The sequence below is a fragment of the Camelus dromedarius genome, chromosome 11 (assembly GCF_036321535.1).
Source record: "Camelus dromedarius isolate mCamDro1 chromosome 11, mCamDro1.pat, whole genome shotgun sequence".
Taxonomy (NCBI): Eukaryota; Metazoa; Chordata; class Mammalia; order Artiodactyla; family Camelidae; genus Camelus; species Camelus dromedarius.
In genome coordinates, this window is record NC_087446.1 from 54,727,170 (window position 1) to 54,749,754 (window position 22,585).

A 22,585-nucleotide genomic window follows, 5' to 3' on the forward strand; every position below is an offset into this window, starting at 1 on the left:
CAGAGTAGGTGCTCAATAAATTCTTGCTGAATGACTGAACGAATAGTGACATCGTCCATCAGCCCCAGAAACAAAAACAAAACTGTGTTTATCAGGGTGGCAGGACTTCAAGGTTAGTTTTTAATGTTTTCATAGAAGCAAATGACAGGTCCTGCATCCAGGACTTCTGACTCCAAATTCCATACCATTTCCATTATATTATTATACTTTGTATCCTTTCCCTTCACTTGGAGTTCCATTTCTTGTTCCACCTTGCTCAGGTCCTCATTTGCACCAAGTATCAGACTGTAGACACTAGCTATAGCTCTAAGACGTAACCCCTTTCCAAGAATATTTGTTTATTAATCAAAGAGTGGGGAAGACATCCAGTAAAGCACCTAGATTGAGGAGAGGAGCCTGTGGCCCCTGGCATCATCAAAGAGTTACAGCCAGGAGGTAGGGTGAGCTGGGGGCCAGGGATGTGACTAAAGCTTTCTGAACCTGGGGTAGAATTAATAGCCTTGCCTAAGTGGAGAACAGTGTCGGGCTGGAATACTCCCTGTGTCAAAAAAAATCCATACACAGTCAGAGTAATAATTTATTTAACAATCTGAAAACCCATTTGTTTGGTTTTAAGTCTTACAAAATGAGTGGTAAATCAAAGATCTGTTCACTATTCTCTGAGTATGTGTGCTTATATGTCTCTGTGTGGACCAATGTTTATGTCTGCAGAAGCTTTTGATTTTTATAGTCATTTTAGCCCCACTTTAACTAAAATATAAAGTCTTATTATTCTAACAGTGCTAAAACCTCCATTAATGCTAGATCTTTAGAGACTGCCAGTATTCATACTATTTGAGAAACCAGACATGAATGCTGGATCTTACATCCCTCTGACCTAGATCCTCCAGCTGAGGAGCCTCTCTGGGGAGGTGTGTGTGTGGAGGTCTTGGTGGGTCCTCTTCAGGGCCGTGCGTTTTCAATCGTAGATACCTGGAAAGTGAGCATGATTGAATTAGATGCTGACCTCCCCTCCATCAACCACCCACGGAAGTAAATACTCAATTTTCTTCTCCTGAATTGTATTTCATGTAATGTGTGTATAGAGGGGGCAATGTGAAACCGGCCGCTGGCATTATTGTCAAGACGTTGCGGATACTGTTCGTTACGTCGTTTACCATCTCTAAGAATTCACAGGTGAAATTTCTTTTTCATCTTAGTGGCAGGAGTTGTTCTCTTAAGGAATGGGCATCATGAATTAGGTGAATTGATCAGATTTTTCTCTTCTTGGGTATTAGAAAGTTTGGAACCAATTTTGTTGTTCATCCTTAGTTAAGTTTATTTTATAGAATGTAGTCTTGTACTTGCCTAATTCATGGTTCCATTTTATGTCACTGTCACTAATACACTTCTGAGTTATTTTACTGTATTTCATGTGTGTGTGTATATATATTATATATATATACATATTTACTTTTTTTGTATGCCTTTTGTATATCAACTCCTTTTTGAAATAAGTTTAGGTATAACTAAATAAATTCTTAGAAGACAGGTCAAGAAGTTCAAGATCAGTTGGGAAATGGGCGCAGGGGAACCACAAAGTCCCGTTTATTCTTGGTTCTTCTGGCTGCCATCTGCCTGACTTTGCCCTGAGGGCATTGTTCACTGCTGGGTTCCCACTGTAGCCCATCGTGAGGATTCCGGCCTGCAGCCAAACCTCTGTCTGTCCCCAGTGTCAAGTCATACCGCCCACCCTGTTCTCTGCACATCTGGCCTCCTTACCTCTTCTTGAGGCTCAGGTGTTGTGATGTTGTTCTCTCCTGGAATCGCACACACAGGAAGCTGAAGAGCTTGGTGCTACAAAAAAGAAGAGTTCCGTCAGTGGGAGGTGGCTCAGCCTCCCAGCCTCTCAGCTTAAAAGGGTCTTTTGTGCCTTACCCTTTACAACAGTCATAAACATAAGGGCAAACATACAGTGCTGTTTCACTACAGCCTGAAAGCATCAGGGAAGGCTTTACTGTCATCCTCTCTCTCAGATCGGGAAACCAAGATTCAAAGGGTGAAATGACTTTCTGGGACAGGAAACCAGGTCTTTGGATTCCGGAGTTGTTTCCATGATTTGTGTGACATGCATTTATACGTATATATAAGTGAGAGTCTGTGAGGGTATAAATATAGGTCTTAAAACCTACCTACCACTTTTAGACTAATCCTCCTCAAGAATGCGCTGCAGTTCTCACACTCAGATGATCCTAACCCATGGCAGTTAGGAGAGGCAAATGGGATAATGATTTCTTTGGAAAAAGGTCTAGGTTCTGAGGTGGGAGCCTAAGGTGAGGAAAGCTGTGTCTAGGAACTGCTAAGCCAGGAGACGACCTTGGCACTCTAAGGTTTAGAATGAATTTTTTTAAATTGAAATTTAACTAATACACTATAAAATTCACCTTTTAAAGGTAGAATCTATTTCTTTCTTTTTTTGTGTGTGAGTAGAAGTCATGTGTTCCACTTCTTTTTTGTTTTTGTTATTTTTTGGGGGGAGGCAATTAGGTTTATTAATAATTTTTTAACAGAGGTACTAGGGATTGAACCCAGGACCTCATGCATGCTAGGCATGTGCTCTACCACTGAGCTATATCCTCCCCTCAAAGTAGAACCTATTTCTAACAGTATGACAACAACCTGAAGTTCTGTGATTTCTTCTTTCAGGAAAATCTCCTTCTTACTTCCACCTCCAATTCCAGGTCACAAATTACCTCAAAAGTAATACTATCTCTAAGAAAGTTATCAAAATCTTCATTTTCTCTCAGGTGAGTCAAATGCTGAGCAAAAACAGATTTTCTCACAGTTATCTCTTTATTTGCCCATTGATATGTCCATAATTCTGCTTGAGAGAAAATATGATTTATGATGCACCTGTGAGGGAGGTGAACAAACCTTACAGGCCACAGGCTTCAAAGGACTGGTGATACTAACATGCTAGAATCTAAGATGCTCTAGTTGCTTAATTCCATTGGAAAAATGTCTCCACAGCCAATGACCAGAGTAATCCCACAGAAGAGGCTGGAAGTAAAGAAACACTATAAATCTCAAATACGAAGACGTAGCCTCAGGGGAAAGGAGGTTGTGCTCAGTACCTCTTCCCAAGAAGGACAGTGTTACTAGCCTATTTCTCAGATAGCATATTGCCCCCTATAATCTCCTCTTCAGTAAGATTATCCCAAGACTGCAAACCTGTTTTATTATTCACTGGAGCCAAACAGAAGGTCATTCTATTGCTGCCTCTATACTAAATTTATACAATATATTACAAAGTCAAATTTAAATTAATTTTGGATTTTCCAAACAGTTGAATTGTTCTTTTCAGTGCAGGAGAGAAGTGGCTTTCCTCTTCACCTACTCAAAATCCCACATTTACCTTCTGCTTATTCACTATCCACATGCCTTGCGTATCTCTCTCCCTCAGCATAGCTACCTCCGACTGGAAACCAGCCAAGGGAAAGTTTTATATCTTGCCCTGTTAGGACCATCAATACCTCATGTGAATCAAAACTGAGGGCATAATACTGTTGATGACTTAGATTTTAGTACCTTAGGGGAGTCAGCTAAGTATACTGTTCTCTTGTCTTCCAACTTTCCTGCCTCACCAGGCATCACACCCTGGCTGCCACTCTTGGACCCTTTGCCATGTTAGCTCCTCTCAGATAGCAGGAGGCTCCCAAGGGAGCCTGGTCAGCTTTCAGTTTGGCATAGGCAGCAGCTGGGTGGTGTGATCTGAGGGGCACCAGAAGTCTCACACTCCCAGCCAGCCATGTGATCATGCCCTGGTCTCCTTCAGTGCCTGGATGTCCCCTTCTCTGACCACTCTGTTTAAATTTGCAATTCAGCCCCTACTCTTTGTGCCTTCTCCTACTTAATTTTTCCATGTCTCTTACCACCACTAAACTGTAATTTTACTTATTTATTTTGTTTCTTGTCTCTCTCCCCCTCTACTTGAATGTACGATGTGAGAAGGCAGAGAATCCTGTGTTTTGTTCACTGTAATACCCCACCTCCTAGAAAAGTGCCTGGCATGGTAGGGGCTCACTGAGTGACTGTGGAATGAATGAACGAATCTGGGTGTCATCTCGTCAGATGTTGCACCATAATCCTCTCTACAAATGCACCTGACTGCTGATCATATATCCTTAGCTTTTAACATCAAGGGAGAAGAACTGTTTTTTAAGGTGGCCCATACCATTTTGGTTTTTCGAAGCCCCTTGTGTCCCCCTTCCCCTATATTGAAAAATTTTTTCCCATATCATTTTTTAACAGAGCTAATTGCTGAAAGTTCTTGTATTGATCCAAAGAGTACTTAAAAAAAAAACCTTTACACTTAGGGCTTCTTTCTGCTCTCAGGAGTCTCACAGAACAAGTCAAAGCTCTCTTCTATATGAGAGACTTTCTGTGTAACTTGAATAGAATATGACTTGATTTCCAGATCCTTCTCAGAACTGGTTGCTCTCCAGGGGGTCTGCATTTCTATTTTAACACAATCTTTTTTTTTCATCCATATTCTCACCTTTCAAAAGCCTATCCCTTTTGTTTCACGTTCCTCTGTGAGTTTCTTCTTTCAGGCCTCTCTCATCAAAGAAGATACAGCTTGGAAATGTGCTCATGACATTTTGTCTGGGTCTATTTACCACAGTCACAAGCATGACAAACTGAAGTGAGACTCTCCTCCCTGCCCCATGTTAAAAAAGGTAAATACCAGGATGCCAGTTGTAGATTCTTTATATTGGGAACTCTCAGAATGTGGGCAAAAGAAATTAAGAATCTGCTCTAATAGTAACCTTTTGCAGAGGTCAGTTACCCCAGGGGTATAGATCACTAAATTAGTTGCTATGAAGATGTGAATCAATCCCCAGAACCAAAACAGGTGTCCAAGAATATGCTTGAGACTGTAACATTATGATAGAATCTTATCTACTCTGGGGTAACCTGCCCACAGTAAAGATGATCTACATGGAGATTATGAAAGGGAATAAAGGCCCAAGCAGGTCCACTCTCACCTGAGAGGTCATCAGGCTAGGGGAAGAACCAAGTTCTTCTGGGTTCAGATTGTCGATGTTTTCCTTTTCTCTGGCCTCAGGAGTTCTTGCTGGCTTCTCTGGTGGCTGTGGATCAGGAGAAGCCTCTAAGGAAGCCCTAGGACTTGGGGCCTCAGACCCTGAGGAGGCCCTAGGGCTGGCGGGTGAACCCTGTTCGGAGGCCGAAGGGCTGGAGGGCGCGTTCCCCAAGGAGAACCTGGGGCTGGGAGTGGCCCTGGGCGGAGGCGGCCTGTTGGGGGGTGCGGAGGCCCTCTGCACCGAGGCTCTCTTCTTTGGCCGTTCAGATCCTTCACTTGAGGTGCGGGTTCGGAGGACTGCTTCTGGGAAAGATGAAGCCTGCTCTGAAGAGATCAGGGTTCTGCCTGGTGATGGAGCTGGGGAGCAAGAGAAAACTTCCTCCTGGGACTCCCCACTGTCAGTGGTGGGGGAGGCCTGGGCCTGGGTTGGGCCGTTGCAGGCGAGCGGAGGCTCTTCCTCCTCAGAGGAGCTTGCTTCGGCCTCCTCCTCTATTTCCTTGTTTTTCAAGGGCTCTTCTTTAACCTCGGAGTTGTCTTCTGTCTGGCCTGGATCAGATGCCAGTTCTTCTTCACCTGCTGAGATGGAGTCCCTCTCGCTCTTCAAGGAAAGTGCAGAGGGGCTGGTAGGTGAAGTCGGAGGGCTGGTGACTGTGGCTGTTCGGACGGGGGGAGAGATGACTAAGGAGCGCCTGCTACTGCTGAAAAAGGAAGGGCATTTAGAGTCAGAAAGGCTAAAAACTGGAAGTAACCTAAATACTGCAAATAAAAAATGATACACACGCATAACAATAAAACAGAATAAAGCAATTAAAATGATATTAGAAAGTTTGTATAATTTGCAATAATGCTTATAAAGTGAAGTGGAAAAAGGCAATAAAATTTTATCCATATCACAATCTTGATTATGTAAAAATATACAAAGAAAAAGAAACTAGAAAGAAACACAGCAAAATATTAACAAAATATTTTCCTCGGGGGAAAGATTCGTGGATGATACACAGTTGATCCTCATGGATTCTGTATGTGCAAATTCACCTACCCCCTAACATTTATCTGTAACCTCAAAATCAACACCCGTGGTGTTTCACGATCATTCACGGGCATGTGCAGGCTGTGAAGACTGAGTGCCTGAGGAGGGACTTCCCAGCTGAGGTCTAACAAGGCAATCCTCTGCCTTCCTGTCTCAGCTCTCTTACTGTAAATGTGTTCTGTTTGCCAAGTTTTTCACTTGTGCTTTCTGTTGGTGATTTTGCTGTTTAAAAATGGTGTCCAAGTGGAGGAGAGGGTATAGCCTAGTGGTGGAGTGCCTGCCTAGCATGCACAAGGTCCTGGGCTCAATCCCCAGCGTATCCACTAAATAAATAAATAAACAAATAAATAAATAACCTAATTACCTCTCCCTCACAAACGAAAAAACAAACAAATTAAGCCTCCAACTATAGTGCTAAACTGCCGTCGGGAGCAGAAAACCTGTAATGTGCCTTACAGAGAAAATACATATGTTGGATAAGCTTCATTCAGGCGTGAGTTACAGTGCTGATGGCTGTGAGTTCAATATGAATGAATTCATAAAGCAAGGTTCTCCAGCTGGATGAAATGTTGGGGCCAGGAGCTCACAGGAACCTAATCCTATGTTTCCCCAAGGAGCAGTGCTGGTGGTGATTTCACAGAACATAACTACCACGAACAATAAAACAGACTATAACGTTTACAGAGCTTGCTGGATACTGTGCTGAGTGCTTCCACATTCAACATCAGCTTGACTCCTACTCACATCCCTAAGTGATTCTCATGTACCATCCACTAACTGATTAAGCAACCCACAAATATGTACTTGACAGATACCAATTATGTCCCATGCCCTGTGTTCAAGGATGGGAGATGAGGATAGAAAAAGAAAGGAAAAATTTAGCTCCAGCCCTGTGAGAACTCCTGATGTAAGACAAGCTGAGTGACACAAGGTACCTTCTAGCACCAGCATTCTAGGGCCTAGTAGGTTTAGAAGAGAAGGCCCAGGGTACAGCAAGAAAAGACCAGATTTCTCTACAAGGTTCTGGGACATCTTGGTGTGAGTGAGGGTAAGTTTCAGATGAATGAACACTTAGAGGGAACTCTGGTTTTCAATGCTGGGAAGAGGAGAGAGTTTTCAGAGTAAAAGGGAATTCATTTAGGAAGTTTATATTAGCCCTTTAATGATTCTTTTTAATAGTCTATAACTAACTATTAAATGAGTTGTACAAACAACAAATGTGAGCCCCATTCTTCCTTGAAATCCCAAGCTCAGTTTCACTACCTCTTTAAGGCCTTCCCTGACCATCCTCACATTGCAATTACTTACCTCTTGTAATCCCTACTGGCCTCCTTAGGCACTTACTTTGTACAATCTTATATTGTTCTTTGTCTCCTTAAGTACATTTTCTGTCCTTCTAACTTTCTGTAAATCACTTTAGGGAAAAGACAAGTTGCCTTTGTCTTTAGATCCCTAATTCTTAATATAAAACCTTGTGTATAGAAGGAACTTAATAAAACTTCTTAAACAAAGGCTTCAGAATAAGAAAGTGATCACATTCTGAAGGAACAGTGAATTGCTCACATTTACCAGCATAAAGAAAGTATGAAGGCAATAGACACTTCACACACACACACACACACACAGTGGAAAAGCAAGCCATTACAGGTGATGGAAAGATATTTGCAATGCATAATATCTAGAATATACGAAAAAATCCACTTCATGTAAATACATTTTTGTAAAAGGGTAAACAATCCAAATGAACAATGAGAAAAAAGGATAAACATGAAAGTCACAAAACAGGAACCTTAAGTGGCCAATAACATGAAAAGATGTTCAAGCTAAGTAGCCATTGTGGAGATGTAATTAAAACTGCAAAAAATTCCATTTTATACCCATTACCTTGAAAATATTAAGAAGTCTGAAAATGTCACATGTAGCACAAATATGGAGCCATGGAAGGTATTATTCACTGCTGGTGGGTTGTAAATTGGAACAGCCACTTTGGAGAACAATTTGGCAATGGCAATATCTACGAAGGCTGAAGGAACCTAAATGCACAGACCCTATGACTCAGCAATTCCACTCCCAGTATACATCCTAAAGAAACTCTTGATCATACTCAGAAGGAGAAATGTAAAACGTGTTCATTGCAACATTATTTGTAATAGCTTAAGACTGGAAGACAACCGAAATGTCCATTGGCAGGATAGATAAATAAATTGTGAACCAGCCACACAACAGCATCCATAACAATTATGAAGAGGAAAGGTCAGAGCTAGCAACATGTAGCAACAAGGATGAACAAGTCTCACAAAAAACACTAAGAGAACAAAAGAAGCTGCAAAAGAATACATACAGTATAATCCCACTTAAAAGAAGTTTAACAACATGCAAAACAATATTTTATGTGTGTGCATGTATGTGTATAATAAAAGTAAAAAGACATGCATGGGAATAAGAAACACTAAATTTAGTATAGTGGTTACCCTTGGTGGGGGGCAAGAAGAAAAAGTAAGTGGGGAAGGGACAGTGGGAGATTCAATTATCCATAGATATTAGATAATTATCTATAGATAATATATATAATGGGTAATTTCTTAAATTTGGTGGTAGGTATATGGCTATTTGTTATATTATTGTTTATACCTTTAGTTATTCCTGAAATATTTCATAAAAATAAAAATAATTTATGTTAGGGGTGTAGTACAAACAACAAACAATATCACACACATGAACACAGGAAAGGTCAGGATTGGGGACTGGAGACGGGAGTGCTGAATGCGTTCACACACAGGGCAAGTGAAGCGGAAATGAGCTTCAGAAGTGGCTCACCTTGAGAGTCCCTTCACCACAAAGACTTTGTCGGAATGCTGCTTCTCCAGTTTGCTCATCACCTCGTAGAGATTGTGGTTCAGCTGGAGCAGGCAAGAGAGGAGATGCTAGCCACCAGGGAACTTGAGACTGGCATATCCCTTCTTTACCCAAAACAAAACCTCCCTACCCTTAGCTATAAAATTCCTCCTCAACTGTTTCACACTAGTGCCCAGGGTCCTGTCCCACCCCCCTTTTTCCTTGACTGTGTCTTAAGTTCTGCCTCTTCCATCAGACTGGCAGCTCTCTCAAGTCTGAGTCCTTGATGTTTGATGTTGATGTGAGGTTCTAGCTTCTTTCAGGTGATCCAGGGAATGAAAACTCATGGTCATATTAACTAGGCAAATCATAATTTAGCCAAAGAGACTGCAGAGAGGAATGTATGTGGATGTGAATATAATTAATACTGTAACAGCAAAGAGTCTTGGAATCCCAGGACCCACAGGGAAAGACCCCACAAGATCATGTTCTGTGGCTGCCCGGCACTGAATAGGATCGGCCCTATTCAAGACCAACTGCCTGAGAAAGTGACCTGTGCTAAGAAACGACCCTCTCCGCTGCCTAGCAACAGAAGATAGAGATTTCACAACTTGGTTCCCCATTTCAGCTGTTCCTTCCATAGGCCTAATCTCCTTTATTCATTCTGAAGCTCAAGTTTGGATGCCATTATTCAATTATCACCGGAGACTCTGACATTATGTAAACATGTGCTTTGATACAGTTCAACACAGTCAGTTAAGTGCTATTATTTCATCATGAGAAAAAAGTAAAAATCTGTAATGCCAATATAGATATTTAATGAGATTATGTAAATTAGAGGTACCTTCGTATTTATTAGAAAAACTCTCCGAGATGTCTAAATTGGCTGGACATTTCTCACCTTGCTCATCTCCCTGTAGAAGACGTCCCTCAGGTTGGAAATGTTTTGGAAGATGGTCACATAACAGCCAATACGACTATCAGGAGGTAAAACAACAAACACGTACAAGTAAGGGCTGGTGAAGGAAGTCTTTGTTTGAAATACAAGGTAGGCGCACAAGCCAAAGCTAGCCACCAGCAGGCTCCTCACAGAAAAGCACCTGCAGCCTAGACTCAGGATGCTGGGGGGCCTGGGTTTGTCAGAGTCAGGCCAGGAGCACACCTGACTTAGGAGTGGAAAGGCCAGAGGAGACACAGTCAGCCTAAGCTGACACCAAAGTATAACAGATCTCTAGTTGCATGAAGTTATCTGACTCAGGCTCTCCAGGCACTGAAGTAGACATGAAAGCGCTTTGAAGACTTTTTAAAGTGTTGTATAAACATAAGGCCATATTATATTTATTTATTATAATATAATACATAATTATTATTATAAGCAAGTATTCTTTCTCAGTATGCAGTACTTCAACTTCTTGAAGCTGTATGTACATTAATGGAATTCTACTGTAAATGAATTGGGAAAGTTTACATTTAAAGAAACTATTAAGTTTCAATTTTATTTAAATTAGAAATCACATAGTTAATGTTTTAGAATACTTGTAGTCATTAAAAAGGCTCCCTCATTCACAGACTAATATTAAGTGGCAATGTGAAATACTCTGACAACAACTGCATTAAAGCACATCTTGTACGATGTAAAGAAAGCAGGAACCAATAGAACTGCTCAGATTCCTCTTCCAATGTGGAAAATTCACATCTAAACACTTTTACCTACTGTGACGCACAGACACCTTCATTAATGGAAACAGTCATCCCATGGTTTATCTTCCATGTGAATCCGGTTGTTCATGAACCAAGCTTGTTTAAAACAATGCACACTTAGTAGGGGAGGGTATAGCTCAGTGGTAGAGTGCATGCTTAGCAAGGGCAAGGTCCTGGGTTCAATCCCCAGTCCCTCCCATTAAAATAAATAAATAAATAAATAAATAAATAAATAACCTAATTACCTCCCTCCCTCCCAAAAAATAAAACAATCCACACTTGAGAACACCAGACACTCCTAATATATATAATGATAGCAATTTACTTGCCAAGATCTCTCCTATCCAAGAAGCATCTTGTCTTTAAACCCAGAAACGCTGGTAGGGCAAGGATGTTATCTCTGTATTGCAGATGAAGAAAGCAGGGTCTAGAGAGATTAGGTAGCTTGCCTAATATCACCCAGCAAGTTAGTAGCACGGCTGAGGTTACATCCCACTCTTGGATCAGGGCTCTTTTCATGAGGCGGCATGTTTGGGTTGCCAGGTGGCCTGGGCCTCCACTGGTCCTGGGGTCTAGCCCTTTCCTGAATCTTAGTCATTACCTATTATAAAGAATGGGCAGCTCCTCTAGTAGTTCCTGGTTCAGATCTTCAAACACAATCTGGGCTTTGTTGAACTCTTCCTCTGCCTAGGTGGTAAAAGAGACAGGACAATTCCCCTCATTCCTGAACCAAAGCTAGAAGCTGCTTCCTTTATTCTCTGCATTTTTTCAGGAACTAGGCTTACTTGGAACCATGCCTCTCCTTCCCCAGATCTATGTCCTCCCAACCTGGAGTCTCTGATTATCCTTAGAGCATCCGTGTCATGGACTCTGGAAGCTGAATTTATCATTTCCTAAACCCAGCAGTTTGGCCCAACCACCTGCTACCATTATGGGGAAAGGGAGGGCAGGAAGATTTGACCAGGCTTTTTTTTTTTTTTTACCTTGGCAGTCTTGGCCTCATCTTTCTTCTTGGCATTCTGCACTGCCTCCAGGTGGTGTCGGGCACTGTCATAGTCCACAAGTTTCCGGCCCCGCTTGGCGATTCTTTCCTAACTCAGAGTCATGAGAGAGGGCCTTGATACTCACTTTTCAGTGGCCAGGATGTGGATAACAGAGTATCAGAAAGGCAAGATTCTCAGGTCCTATTATCAAATTTCACTTTCTAACAGAGTTTTGTGCCCAAAGGTTTCCCTCATTATCTGGAAAGAATGGGAATTCTCAGGGGGACCGAGAGTAGAAGGCAATCCTGTGGAGAACCTGGAAGCCTGCACTGAATTTTAATATATCCTATGAACCCACTAGAAACTGGTTCAGCATCCAGGATGAACGGCCTTGAGAATCCTACTAAACGGAAAATCAAGAGTTTTGGGTTTAACTCCTAATGCAGCCACTTGTTAGCCTGTTGCCTAGGGCAAGGCACATCTCTTGAAGTCTCAGTAGCTTCACCTACCCTATAGTATTATTTTATTTTTTTAAGTATAGTTGATTTACAATGTTGTGTTAGTTTCAGGTGTACAGCAAACTGATTCATATATATATATGAATATATATGAATTCATATATATATTTATGAATATATGAATCACATATATATATGAATCACTTTTTCAGATTTTTTTCCATTATAGGTTATTACAAGATATTGAATATTGTTCCCTGTGCTATACAGTAGATCCTTGTTGTTTATCTGTTTTATATACAGTAGTGTGTATATGTCAATACCAAGCTCTTAATTTATCCCTCCTCAACCCTTACTCCTTTGGGGACCATAAGTTTGTTTTCTATGTCTGTGAGTCTATTTCTGTTTTGTAAATAAATTCATTTGTATCATTTTTTTAAGATTTCATGTATAAATGATATCATATGATATTTGTCTTTGACTTACTTCACTTAATATGATAATCTCTGCATGCATCCATGTTGCTGCAAATGGCATTATTTTATTCTTTTTATGGTTGAGTAATATTCCATTGTATGTAAATATGCCACATCTTTATCCATTCATCTGCCAATGGACATTTAGGTTCCTTCTATGTCTTTGCTATTGTAAACAGTGCTGCTATGAACACAGGGGTGCATTTATCTTTTTGAATCAGAGTTTCCTCCAGATATATGCCCAGAAGTGGGATTGTTGGATCATAAGATAACTGTATTTTTAGTTTTTCAAGGATCATCCACACTGTTCTCCATAATGGCTGTACCAATTTACATTCCTACCAACAGCGTAAAAGCATTCTTTTTTTTCCCACACCCTCTCCAGCATTTATTATTTGTAGACTTTTTAAGGATGGCCATTCTGTCTGGCCATCTACAAATTTAATGCAAACCCTACCAATTTTTCACAGAACTAGAACAAAAAAATTTAAAACTTGTATGGAAACACAAAAGACTCCAAATAACTAAAACAATCTTGAGAAAGAAAAAGGAAGCTGGAGGAATCATGCTCCCTGACTTCAGATTATACTACAAAACTACAATAATCAAAACAGCATGGTCCTGGCACAAAAACAGATATATAGATCAATGGAACAGGCTAGAAAGCCCAGAAACAAACCACACACTTATGGTCAACTAATCTATAACAAAGGAGGCAAGAATACATAATAGAGAAAAGACAGTTTCTTCAATAAGTGGTGCTGGGAAAAATGGCCAGCAACTTGTAAAAGAATAAAATTAGAACATTCTCTAACACCATATACAAAAATAAACTCAAAATGGATTAAAGACTGGATACTCTAAAACTCTTAGAGGAACACATAGGCAAAACACTCTTTGACATAAACCGCAGGAATATTTTTTTGGATCAGTCTCCTAAAGTAATGGAAATAAAAACAAAAATAAACAAATGGGACCTAATTAAATTTAAAAGCTTTTGCACAGCAAAGTAAGCCATAAACAAAACAAAAAGACAACCTACGGAATGGGAGAAAATATTTGCAAATGATGTGACCCACAAGGGAGTAATTTCTAAAATATACAAACAGCTCATACAACTTAATATCAAAAGAAAAAAACCAAACACCTAAACAATCCAATCAAAAAATGGGCAGAAGCCCTAAATAGACATTTCTCCAAAGAAGACATATAGTTAGCCAACGGGCACATGAAAAGATGTTCAATATTGCTAATTACTAGAGAAATGCAAATCAAAACTACAGTGAGGTATACTTCACACCTGTAGTATTCTTTTGAAGATCAAATGCTGAATGTAAAGTGCTTTGATGGGGTAGGGTATAGCTCAGTGGTAGAGCACATGCTTAGTATGCATGAGGTCCTGGGTTCAATCCCCAGTACCTCCATTAAAAAAAAAAAGTGCTTTGAAAACCCTAAAGCATAACAAAACCAGCAACCTATTATGAGCACTGAGGAAACATCTACTCAGTCTCATCCCAACTACAAATTATACCAGGGAGAGGCAAACTATGTTAATGGCTGCTGCCTGGTACTCTCAATCACAGAATTTGAAAGGATCTCAGTGATTATCTGTTCCATATTCCTATTCATTACACAAAGCTCCTCTACAATATCCAAGATGAATAGTAGTTTGATTTCTGCTTGAACAGAGAACAGACAACTCTCTGCCTCACAGTATATTTCATTTCTTTTTTGGAAAGCTTTAACTATGAGAAACTTAAGTGAGACTTCCTTTAGTTTCTTCCTATATTAATCTAAAACCAGCACAGTGCCCAGTAGCATAGATGTTTAATAAATACGAGTTGAAGGAATTAATGAATTCTCATACTGCTTTCTGCAACGGTTTAGAATATGTTGATTCCTCTTTCACCTAACAGACTTTCAAGTATTTAAAGATAATTATTCCAAGTTTCCTCTTCTCTACAATAGACATCTTTAGTCCCACCAGCTATTTCCACAATGAAAAGGGATGACCTGGATCTAACTCAAAACCAACCCAAGTTTAGTTCACTGAAATCTAAGTCTAAACATGACCTTTCTAATACCACTAACCCTCCACCCTAGCCTCTTGTCCAACCCTCAACTTTTAATCTTTTTCCTAACCTACTCAACTTCATTCCTAACCATGGGCTCTAACTCTACTTACACTTTTAACCCAATATGTTTTCTAACTTATATGGGCTACCCATAACCCATCTTTGATTCTGCAAATTGATTACCTTAATCTCGCTGAACTGGGCTACATAGTTCTCCATGGTCCTCAGAGCCTGGTCAGCTAATTTCTCTTCATAGTCTTCCCAAAGGAGATCATTATTCTGTGGGATAGAGGCAGAGGGGAGCAGTGAGGGCTCCACATCTCAAGAGCAACTGCACACTGGGGAGATACCCAATTCTTCCTGCCACAGACTTCCTTTTTGGAGCACTGTATTTAGAATATCATTTTGGACTCTGGGGAAGAATCAGATGAAGAAATAGCCCTTCCCCAAGGAACTGCCCTGTAAAAGACTGGACATACATTCAGGCATTAAGAACAGGAACAGATGGTCAGAGTCTCAGACTCTGGAGCTTGAAAGTTTGGGAGCAAATAACTGTATGCAGTTAGTTTTCAAAAACAACCAAGTGGGTTTTGTGTTGGTAAAACTTCCTAAGGTTTTAAAGAGAGGAAGAGGGGCAAAAACAGAGAATTTTACAGATTAGGGAAAACTTGTTTTTACCTTCATAGTTACAGCTTCTTCTTACCACCTGTGACTGAAGCTACACAAGTGAACAGTGGGAATTGGCTCCTTTGTTTTCCTATTTGCTTGGATAGAGAAGCTGGGATGAGGCTGAGGTGAGGGCAGGAGTGAGTGCTGAAGAGCTGTAAAGCCCAGGATTCTCTTACCGCTACGATGGCCTTCAGCTCCTCACGACCATCCCAATCGCTGCTGTAAATCTCCTGCAGGGTTTCCGACACTCTCTTTGAACTTTCATGCATCACTGAAAAGAGAGACTTCAGTCCTATCACAAAGTAGTCTGGTATAATCACATGGGTGACAGGCAAATCAGTGGGTCCCATCCAGAAGGATACACTTAGAAGGTCTGGGTTATCAGTGAGGGAAGCTGGATGGCGCTGAGATTGTAAAAGTTACTCTTTCTAGGCCCACAAAGTTCCAGGAGTCAGGCACAGGCAAGTGACGAGAAGCCTGAGTGTGGCTGGTTTTTTCCATCCACCAGGGCTCTCAGTAGCTGCACAAACGCCCTCTGGATCCTCCTGTGCTACCTCTGATACCCACCTTTGACTGCACTGAGGAAGTTCTTCAGGTCCTTGTATAGCTTGTGGCCTTCAGCCTGAAAGGGAGAAGTGCCTTTGATGACTAAAGAGATGCATTTGGAAAGATGCTCCAGAGGTCAAAGTAGAAAAGCAGATTAAAAACAAAAATCAATCCTGGAATTTCTTCAAACATTTGCAAATGTTATAAATTAGCCACTACTCTCTTTACCAAGAAGTTATAAGTAGTCTCTTTGGGGGCAAATTCTAACTTGGGAAATTGCTCCCATTGCATCAGTACGTCTTCTTTCCTGTTTGTTTTCCCTTCCAGTGAACAAGAGCCTAAACCCAAGTTCCTCTGCTGAAATTTCGGTGCCCTATGTGATACCATCTCTGTGATACCATCTCTGTGATCCTCTGACTCACACCTTCCTCTCGGGTAGATAAACCGCTCCCCTTTTCTTGCAGACATCAGGGTCTCTTCCTTCTCTGCACCCTCACTCAGACAGTTCCTCTCCTCGCCCGATGTGCTGCTCGGTCTTGCCTCACTTTACCTGTCCCTTCCATCAGTCACCTGCTTTACATTTCTGCTCCAGGGAGCCTTGTCTCCTCATCTCTAGTTCTGTCTATCTACCTGATTCTTTGTTCCTGTATCTGAATCCTCATTTTTTTAAGGCTAGGACTCCCAAACACAGGTTTCCTCTTTCTAAAAAAAGAAGAAGGTATCATTTAGATTTGGCAGTTTAAGTCTCCACCCAATAGATGAACCACTTTTGTTATAACTCTGACATGTGTTCATTACATTCATTCAGCTTCTGCTTCTTGACCACCTCCAGCAACCAGAAACTCAAGATTTCTTGCTAAGCCTGCGCTTCATTTTTTAAATAGCTCTATTAAAACTTCTGCCCACTGGTATTAGGTTGGCCTTCTGTATTCAGAGATTCAATGTCTCTGGCACACAGGTTTGAAGACATCTTTCACACGCCCTGCGCCAAGTCTTCTTTTTCATAGGCTCCTCAGTTGTTTCTCATGGGTGTCTAAAGCCCATTCTGGTCTCTTTCCTCTGTGTGAGGTCTAGTTTCTAGGAGTTAAGTGAGATGGAATTTTGAGGCCAGATTATTGACATTTTGAAACCTGACTTCAGAAGTATGAGACTGGACTGAAAGGTGCAGTTCACTTCAAGGGGATTTTGTAGGGCCAGGCCTCTGGGTCAGAACAGTGATCCTCACCAGTTCAGGTGATGGAGGATCTGACTAAGATGCATTTTGTAGTACTCCATACAAATACATGTGGGCTTGTTCGTGTGTTTTATTTGCTATTCATTATAGATAGGCTACTGGGCATACCAAAAGTATAAAAAAATTTATAAGAGAAAAACTGAAAATTCAGAAAATTCTATCTAATAAATTAAATTTTTAATTTTTTAACCTGTGGAAATCTTTGAGGGAAAAATTATTACTTAATTTTAGCAGCAGAAAATCTAGGTCTACTTGGTCAAGTAAATAAAAGAAACTGGACTAACTACTTCATCCATCTTCTTGCCCTCAGAGCTCACCTCTTAAGCCAGTCCAAACCCCGGACCATATCTCAGGTTAAAAGTCCTTCTCAAGGGGCTGAATGCCAGGGCTCAAGGGACACGAAGACACAAACAGTCTCAAAGGAGTCTAAAGTGCTGTCAGAGAGGTGGGACAACTGGGATTGTGTAGAGTGTCGCAGCGGATGAGGATCAAGAGGGCATCCTCTGATGCTACAGAGAGGTTAGAATGCATGGAGAATCAGTAAAAGTCACTGAATTTGGTAACTGGAGGTTATTGGTGATCTGGAGAAAGCACTTTCAGTAGCATGAGAGAGACAGGTTCAGTCAGCTAACAAAACTCAGACACACTCAGTACTCACTAGGAAAGATGCCTCACTTCCTCCTTGCTTTTTCATTCATAGAAAAAAAAGTTTAGTCTAAGATTTTAAAAGTAACATCTTTTTTCAAAAAACTAAAGTACAGTCGATTTACAATATTGTGTTAGTTTCTAACTATGCACAATGATTCCAGTTTTATATACACACACACACACGCACATTCCCTTTCATATTTTTTCATTATAGATTATTACAAGATATTGAATATAGTTCCCTGTGTTATATAGTAGGACCTTGTTATCTATTTTGTATATAGTAGTTCGTATCTGCAAATCCCAAACTCCTAATTTATCCTTCCCTACCCCTTCTCCCCCTGGTAACCATAAGTTTGTTTTCTATGTCTGTGAGTCTGTTTCTGTTTTGTAAATAAGTTCATTTGTGTCATTTATTCCACATGTAAGTGATATCATATATTTGTCTTTCTCTGTTTGACTTACTTCACTCAGTATGATAATCTCTAGGTCCATCCATACTGCTGCAAGTGGCATTATTTCTTTTTATGGCTGAGTAGTATTCCATTGTGTATGTATGTACGTATGTATGTATATATATACACCAAATCTTCTTTATCTAATCATCTGTCGATGGACATCTAGGTTGTTTCCATATCTTGGCTATTTAAATAGTGCTGCTATGAACGTTGGGGTGCATGTATCTTTTCAAATTAAGAGTTTTCTCCAGATGTACACCCAGGAATGAGATTGCTGGACCATAAAACTCTATTTTTAGTTTTTTAAGGAATCTCTATATTGTTTTCTATAGTGGCTGCACCAAACTACATTCCCGGCAACAATGTAGGAGGGTTCCCTTTTCTCCACAGCCTCTCCAGCATTTATCGTTTGTGGACTTCTAGTATCTTTTAAACATGGATATGGTAGGTAGGTATAAGTTTTAGAGTTTTGAAAATGTGATAACCAAAGCTTTGGAGAATTTTGGGGGTTGTAAGAATTAACAAGGATTTAAATTTCTTTTTTGAAAGAGAACAACATGGACTCAACTTTTTACTTCACCATGAAGATTTGGTCTCCAAAATACATACCCGAGTAACAAAAGCTGTTGAACTATCTTGCATAACTTCTACAGGTGAAATTCTTAATTTTTTATCCCATTAGATATTATCTGGCCTGAAAAATGAGATCAGTAATCAAGGCTGTCGTGTACGTGGTGTAGCTTGTACGCACACCATTGAAAACTAGGGGTACTATTTATACCACAGTCCTTAAGATGTGAATGCTTCTGCCCGCCATTGCACTTCACAAAAGCCCAGCTCCATTTGATTTCTGTGTTTTAGAATCAAGCCTCTTGGTCAAAGTCTTCCTTTATGCTCCTGTTCTTTCCTTTGAAGAGATGAAGTGTGTGGAGGGGGGGGCGGGGGTGGAGTGGTGGGACAGCACTGCTGTCATTTTCTTTCTTTGACCTGAAATGTCTCCAGAATGAATAATCCCAGCATCTGTGTTCTCTCCTGACAGATGTGACTCTCACTGTCTCAGCTTCCCACTCACAAGTCAAAAACTTGTTTCTACCACCAATCAGCAGTTATTCTACCTCTTCAGCTTCAATTTCCTCACCTGTAAATACATGGTAAGGCCATTTCTAGCTCTGAATGTTATGACTGTATCACTTCTGCTCTCTGAATCTTCATCAGGTTCTTGGCAGCACCATAATCCTTCCCATCCCTTAAACAAATAGCCCCAGTCCTCAGTTAATGAATCTCTCATTCTGGAAGCTTGTCCTAAGCACTCAGGTAGATAGAGCTATGTCCTAAGAGACTTGGATTCTGAGGATGGAGAAGAGGCCCTGTCCTGGGGTTCTCGGCCTTCTAGAGAAAAATGGACTCAGAGAAACCTAAAACACTCAGCAAAATAAGTAAAGAGCAAGTGCTGAAAAGTCCTTGATCTAATGGAGGTCCAAAAGGGAAAGATGAAGCTAGATTGTTAGATATGATTTTAAAGGCAGAGAACTGGAAGCAGCTGTCACTACCAGAAATAAGACATTAAAATGCTGCTTGAGGAAAATAATTTTTCCTATATAATACGTTTTGAAGAAAGAGAAAGGGGAAAGCAAGTAGAGTCCTCAAAGAAATACTACGGAAATTTGATGAGGAACATAGGCAAGTGTCTAGGGCTTGAAGTCAGGCTGGGAAGTTTGAGAGTGATATTTATTAATTAATTTATTTTAATTAATTTTATTTGTTTATTTGTTTTAATTTATTGATACAAAGTTGACCTACAAATTGATTGTAGGTGAAAGATAGGGCATATGACCAACTGGTCCAACTTCTGGAATCCGTCACATTCAATCTCCTTGACCTTGTCCTTTTCCCTCGTGTTTATCTTAGCCAGACCAGGTCCAGCCTTAGACCTGACTGTACTGTCACTGTCTTTCTCCATAAACTGTGCAAGCCTTGAGAACAGGTGTGTTGTCTTATTTGTGTTGAAGTCCCAGCATCTAGCACAGTGCCAGGCAGGCAGCAGGGACCCAGGAGATGTTTATTAAATGAACTGCCCAAGCATGTCCAAACACCAGTTACTTCATGTGTATCATTCTCTCAGAAGAAAAGTTTTTCCTTACTCCTAACCTAACTCCATTTCATTTCTCAAGTGTATTTGCCCCCTCAGGTGACATTTAGTTGGTGGGCTCACACTGGGAATTCTGAGGGGGTTGTCCTGTCTGGTCCTCTTATTCTTCTTGATGGCCCTTCCTTTGTCTCTTGCCCTTTCTATCCACACATCTGCCATTGCAGGTCCATCCTCTAAGGCTGAGAGAGAGAAAGCGCTGAGGGACAGAACAGGCGAAGAGTCAGAAACCTTTCCAAGTGGGTGTCACCTTACTGATTCCCGCTCATGCTGGAGTTGGAAGTAGAACAGTAACCAGAGTTGAGAAGAGGCCCAAGGAGGCCTCCTTGTGAGGTACAGGGTTTAAGTGTGAATCCTAGCTCTGCAACTCTTCATGTTACTTGATTAAATTACTTTTCTCTCAATCAGGTCCTATTTCCCCTTGATGGAGTTAGATTAGATTAGTGGCTGTCAAACACTGTTCTCAGACTAGATGCTACATCATAATTACCTGGAAAGCTTAATGTAAAACACAGATTCCCCAGTTAATGATCACCTATGGCTGTTAATATCACACAGAAAAGGAGACAGCCAGACATTATATGCCTCCAGATGGAAGAATATAATATCTATAATAACAAGTATTCTTGCCTCCAAAACAAACAAAAACAAAAATCAGAATCTCATCAAGCCTCTAAATCTAACTATTAATTTACAGAAATACTAGAGACAGAGAAACAGGTTAAACAATAAATACCATGGAGATCCAATCAGCAAAATTCAGACTGCAGGAAACTGCAGGAAAACCACCTAGCATTGTCCACAAATAAACTGCAAAAAGGAGGGACTAGAAACCTACAGATTAGCAATTTATTAAACATGTCGACAAATTGCTGATTTAAACAAACTATTAAAAAAAGAAACAATTAGAGGAGTGTGAACATTGGATATTTTATATTTAGAAATCATTGCTAATTTTTAAGATATTACTAAAACTTATGTTTTAGTTGGATATTTAACCTGAAATATCTGAAAAGACATTTGTATTATATTGTTAAGTGAAAAAGGCAAGTTACAAACCATATGAATGGAATGATCTCACTTTTGTAAACCTCCTATTTATTTGTTGTGGATATATTTAGAGATCACACACATACATAGCAAAATAATTGTAATAATAAAAACAACAGTGGTTGTAGCAGGGGAGGGTGTGAAGTTAATATTTTTAAATTCATTTAATTCATGTAATGAGTAAATGTTTTACAGAAAAATTTTTTAGGTGCAATAATGATTTTGTGGTTATATTTGAAGAATCCTTATCTTTAGAGACTGATAATGAAATTTTTATGGATAAAATTATATGATATCTACAATCTGCTTCATAATGATGAGGGATGGGGGAAAGTGGGTGGAGACATAGACGAAACAAGATTCCCAGGAGTTGATAAATTATTGAAGCTGGGTGATGGGTACATGTGGATTCATTATACAGGTTTTTCTATCTTTGTATATATTTGAAATAATCCATTAAAACAAGTTTAAAAGTACAGATTCCTAAGCCCTACTACAGAGAAGTTGCATTTAAAAATACTTCTCAAATGATTCTGACATAGTCAACTACTGAATTAGGTTATAGCTAATATCCTTTTAATATTATTTTAAAAATTATTTTCGATATAATTCAATTCACTGATATTGTACAATAAAGAATTTGGCTGGTCTTAGTTCCTGATTCCTGAGAAGTAACTTCTAAATCCTTGGGCTTTTCCGAGTGATAGGAGTGTCTCTGTTATTTGTGGACAGCCTCTCAGATCACACCTGAGTTTATGCTAAACAAATGACTCTGGATGGTGCCTGGCCAGGCCTTAAAGATGAACTATGTGATTAGAGGGTTGGGACTTTGAGACAGGTGCTATCAGCCTGACCTCCAGGGGAAAGGAGAGGAAGGCAGTTAGAGATTAAGTTCAATCACATGACCTATGATTCACTATGTAATGAAATTGCAGCATGAACTCTAGACACCTGAAGTTTAGGCGAGCTTCCCATGTTAGTAATCCTACATCAATGTGCTGGGAAGGTGACGTGTCTTGGGAACACAGAAGCTTCACGTTTGGGACGCTCCCAACCTCACTTTATGTGTCTCTGTGTCTCTTCATCTGGCTGGTCCTAATTTGTACCCTTTATAATAAAACTGTAATTGTAAGTAGAGCAGTTTCCTGAGTTCTGTCATTCTAGTGAATTATGGAAGCTGAGTGGCCAGTAGG

General features: G+C 40.2%; 1 protein-coding gene and 1 non-coding gene across 2 annotated transcripts in view; one reads left to right on the forward strand and one right to left on the reverse strand.

Moving 5' to 3' along the window:
• Nucleotides 1–563: 563 nt before the first annotated feature.
• BIN2 (bridging integrator 2) overlaps nt 564–22,585 on the reverse strand; it is a 32,524-nt gene continuing 10,502 nt past the window's right edge. Inside the window, exons 3-12 of the mRNA XM_011000985.3 lie at nt 15,878–15,932; nt 15,487–15,581; nt 14,825–14,920; nt 11,633–11,740; nt 11,251–11,336; nt 9,850–9,925; nt 8,931–9,013; nt 5,028–5,781; nt 1,762–1,836; nt 564–972 (exon numbers count right to left, since the gene is read on the reverse strand). Of these exons, the coding sequence (XP_010999287.3) occupies nt 943–972; nt 1,762–1,836; nt 5,028–5,781; nt 8,931–9,013; nt 9,850–9,925; nt 11,251–11,336; nt 11,633–11,740; nt 14,825–14,920; nt 15,487–15,581; nt 15,878–15,932 (1,458 nt within the window). The 3' untranslated portion in view covers nt 564–942. The remainder of the gene's footprint in view (nt 973–1,761; nt 1,837–5,027; nt 5,782–8,930; nt 9,014–9,849; nt 9,926–11,250; nt 11,337–11,632; nt 11,741–14,824; nt 14,921–15,486; nt 15,582–15,877; nt 15,933–22,585) is intronic.
• TRNAT-AGU (transfer RNA threonine (anticodon AGU)) lies at nt 13,915–13,990 on the forward strand. The gene has a single exon. It is a non-coding gene; the product is annotated as a tRNA-Thr (tRNA).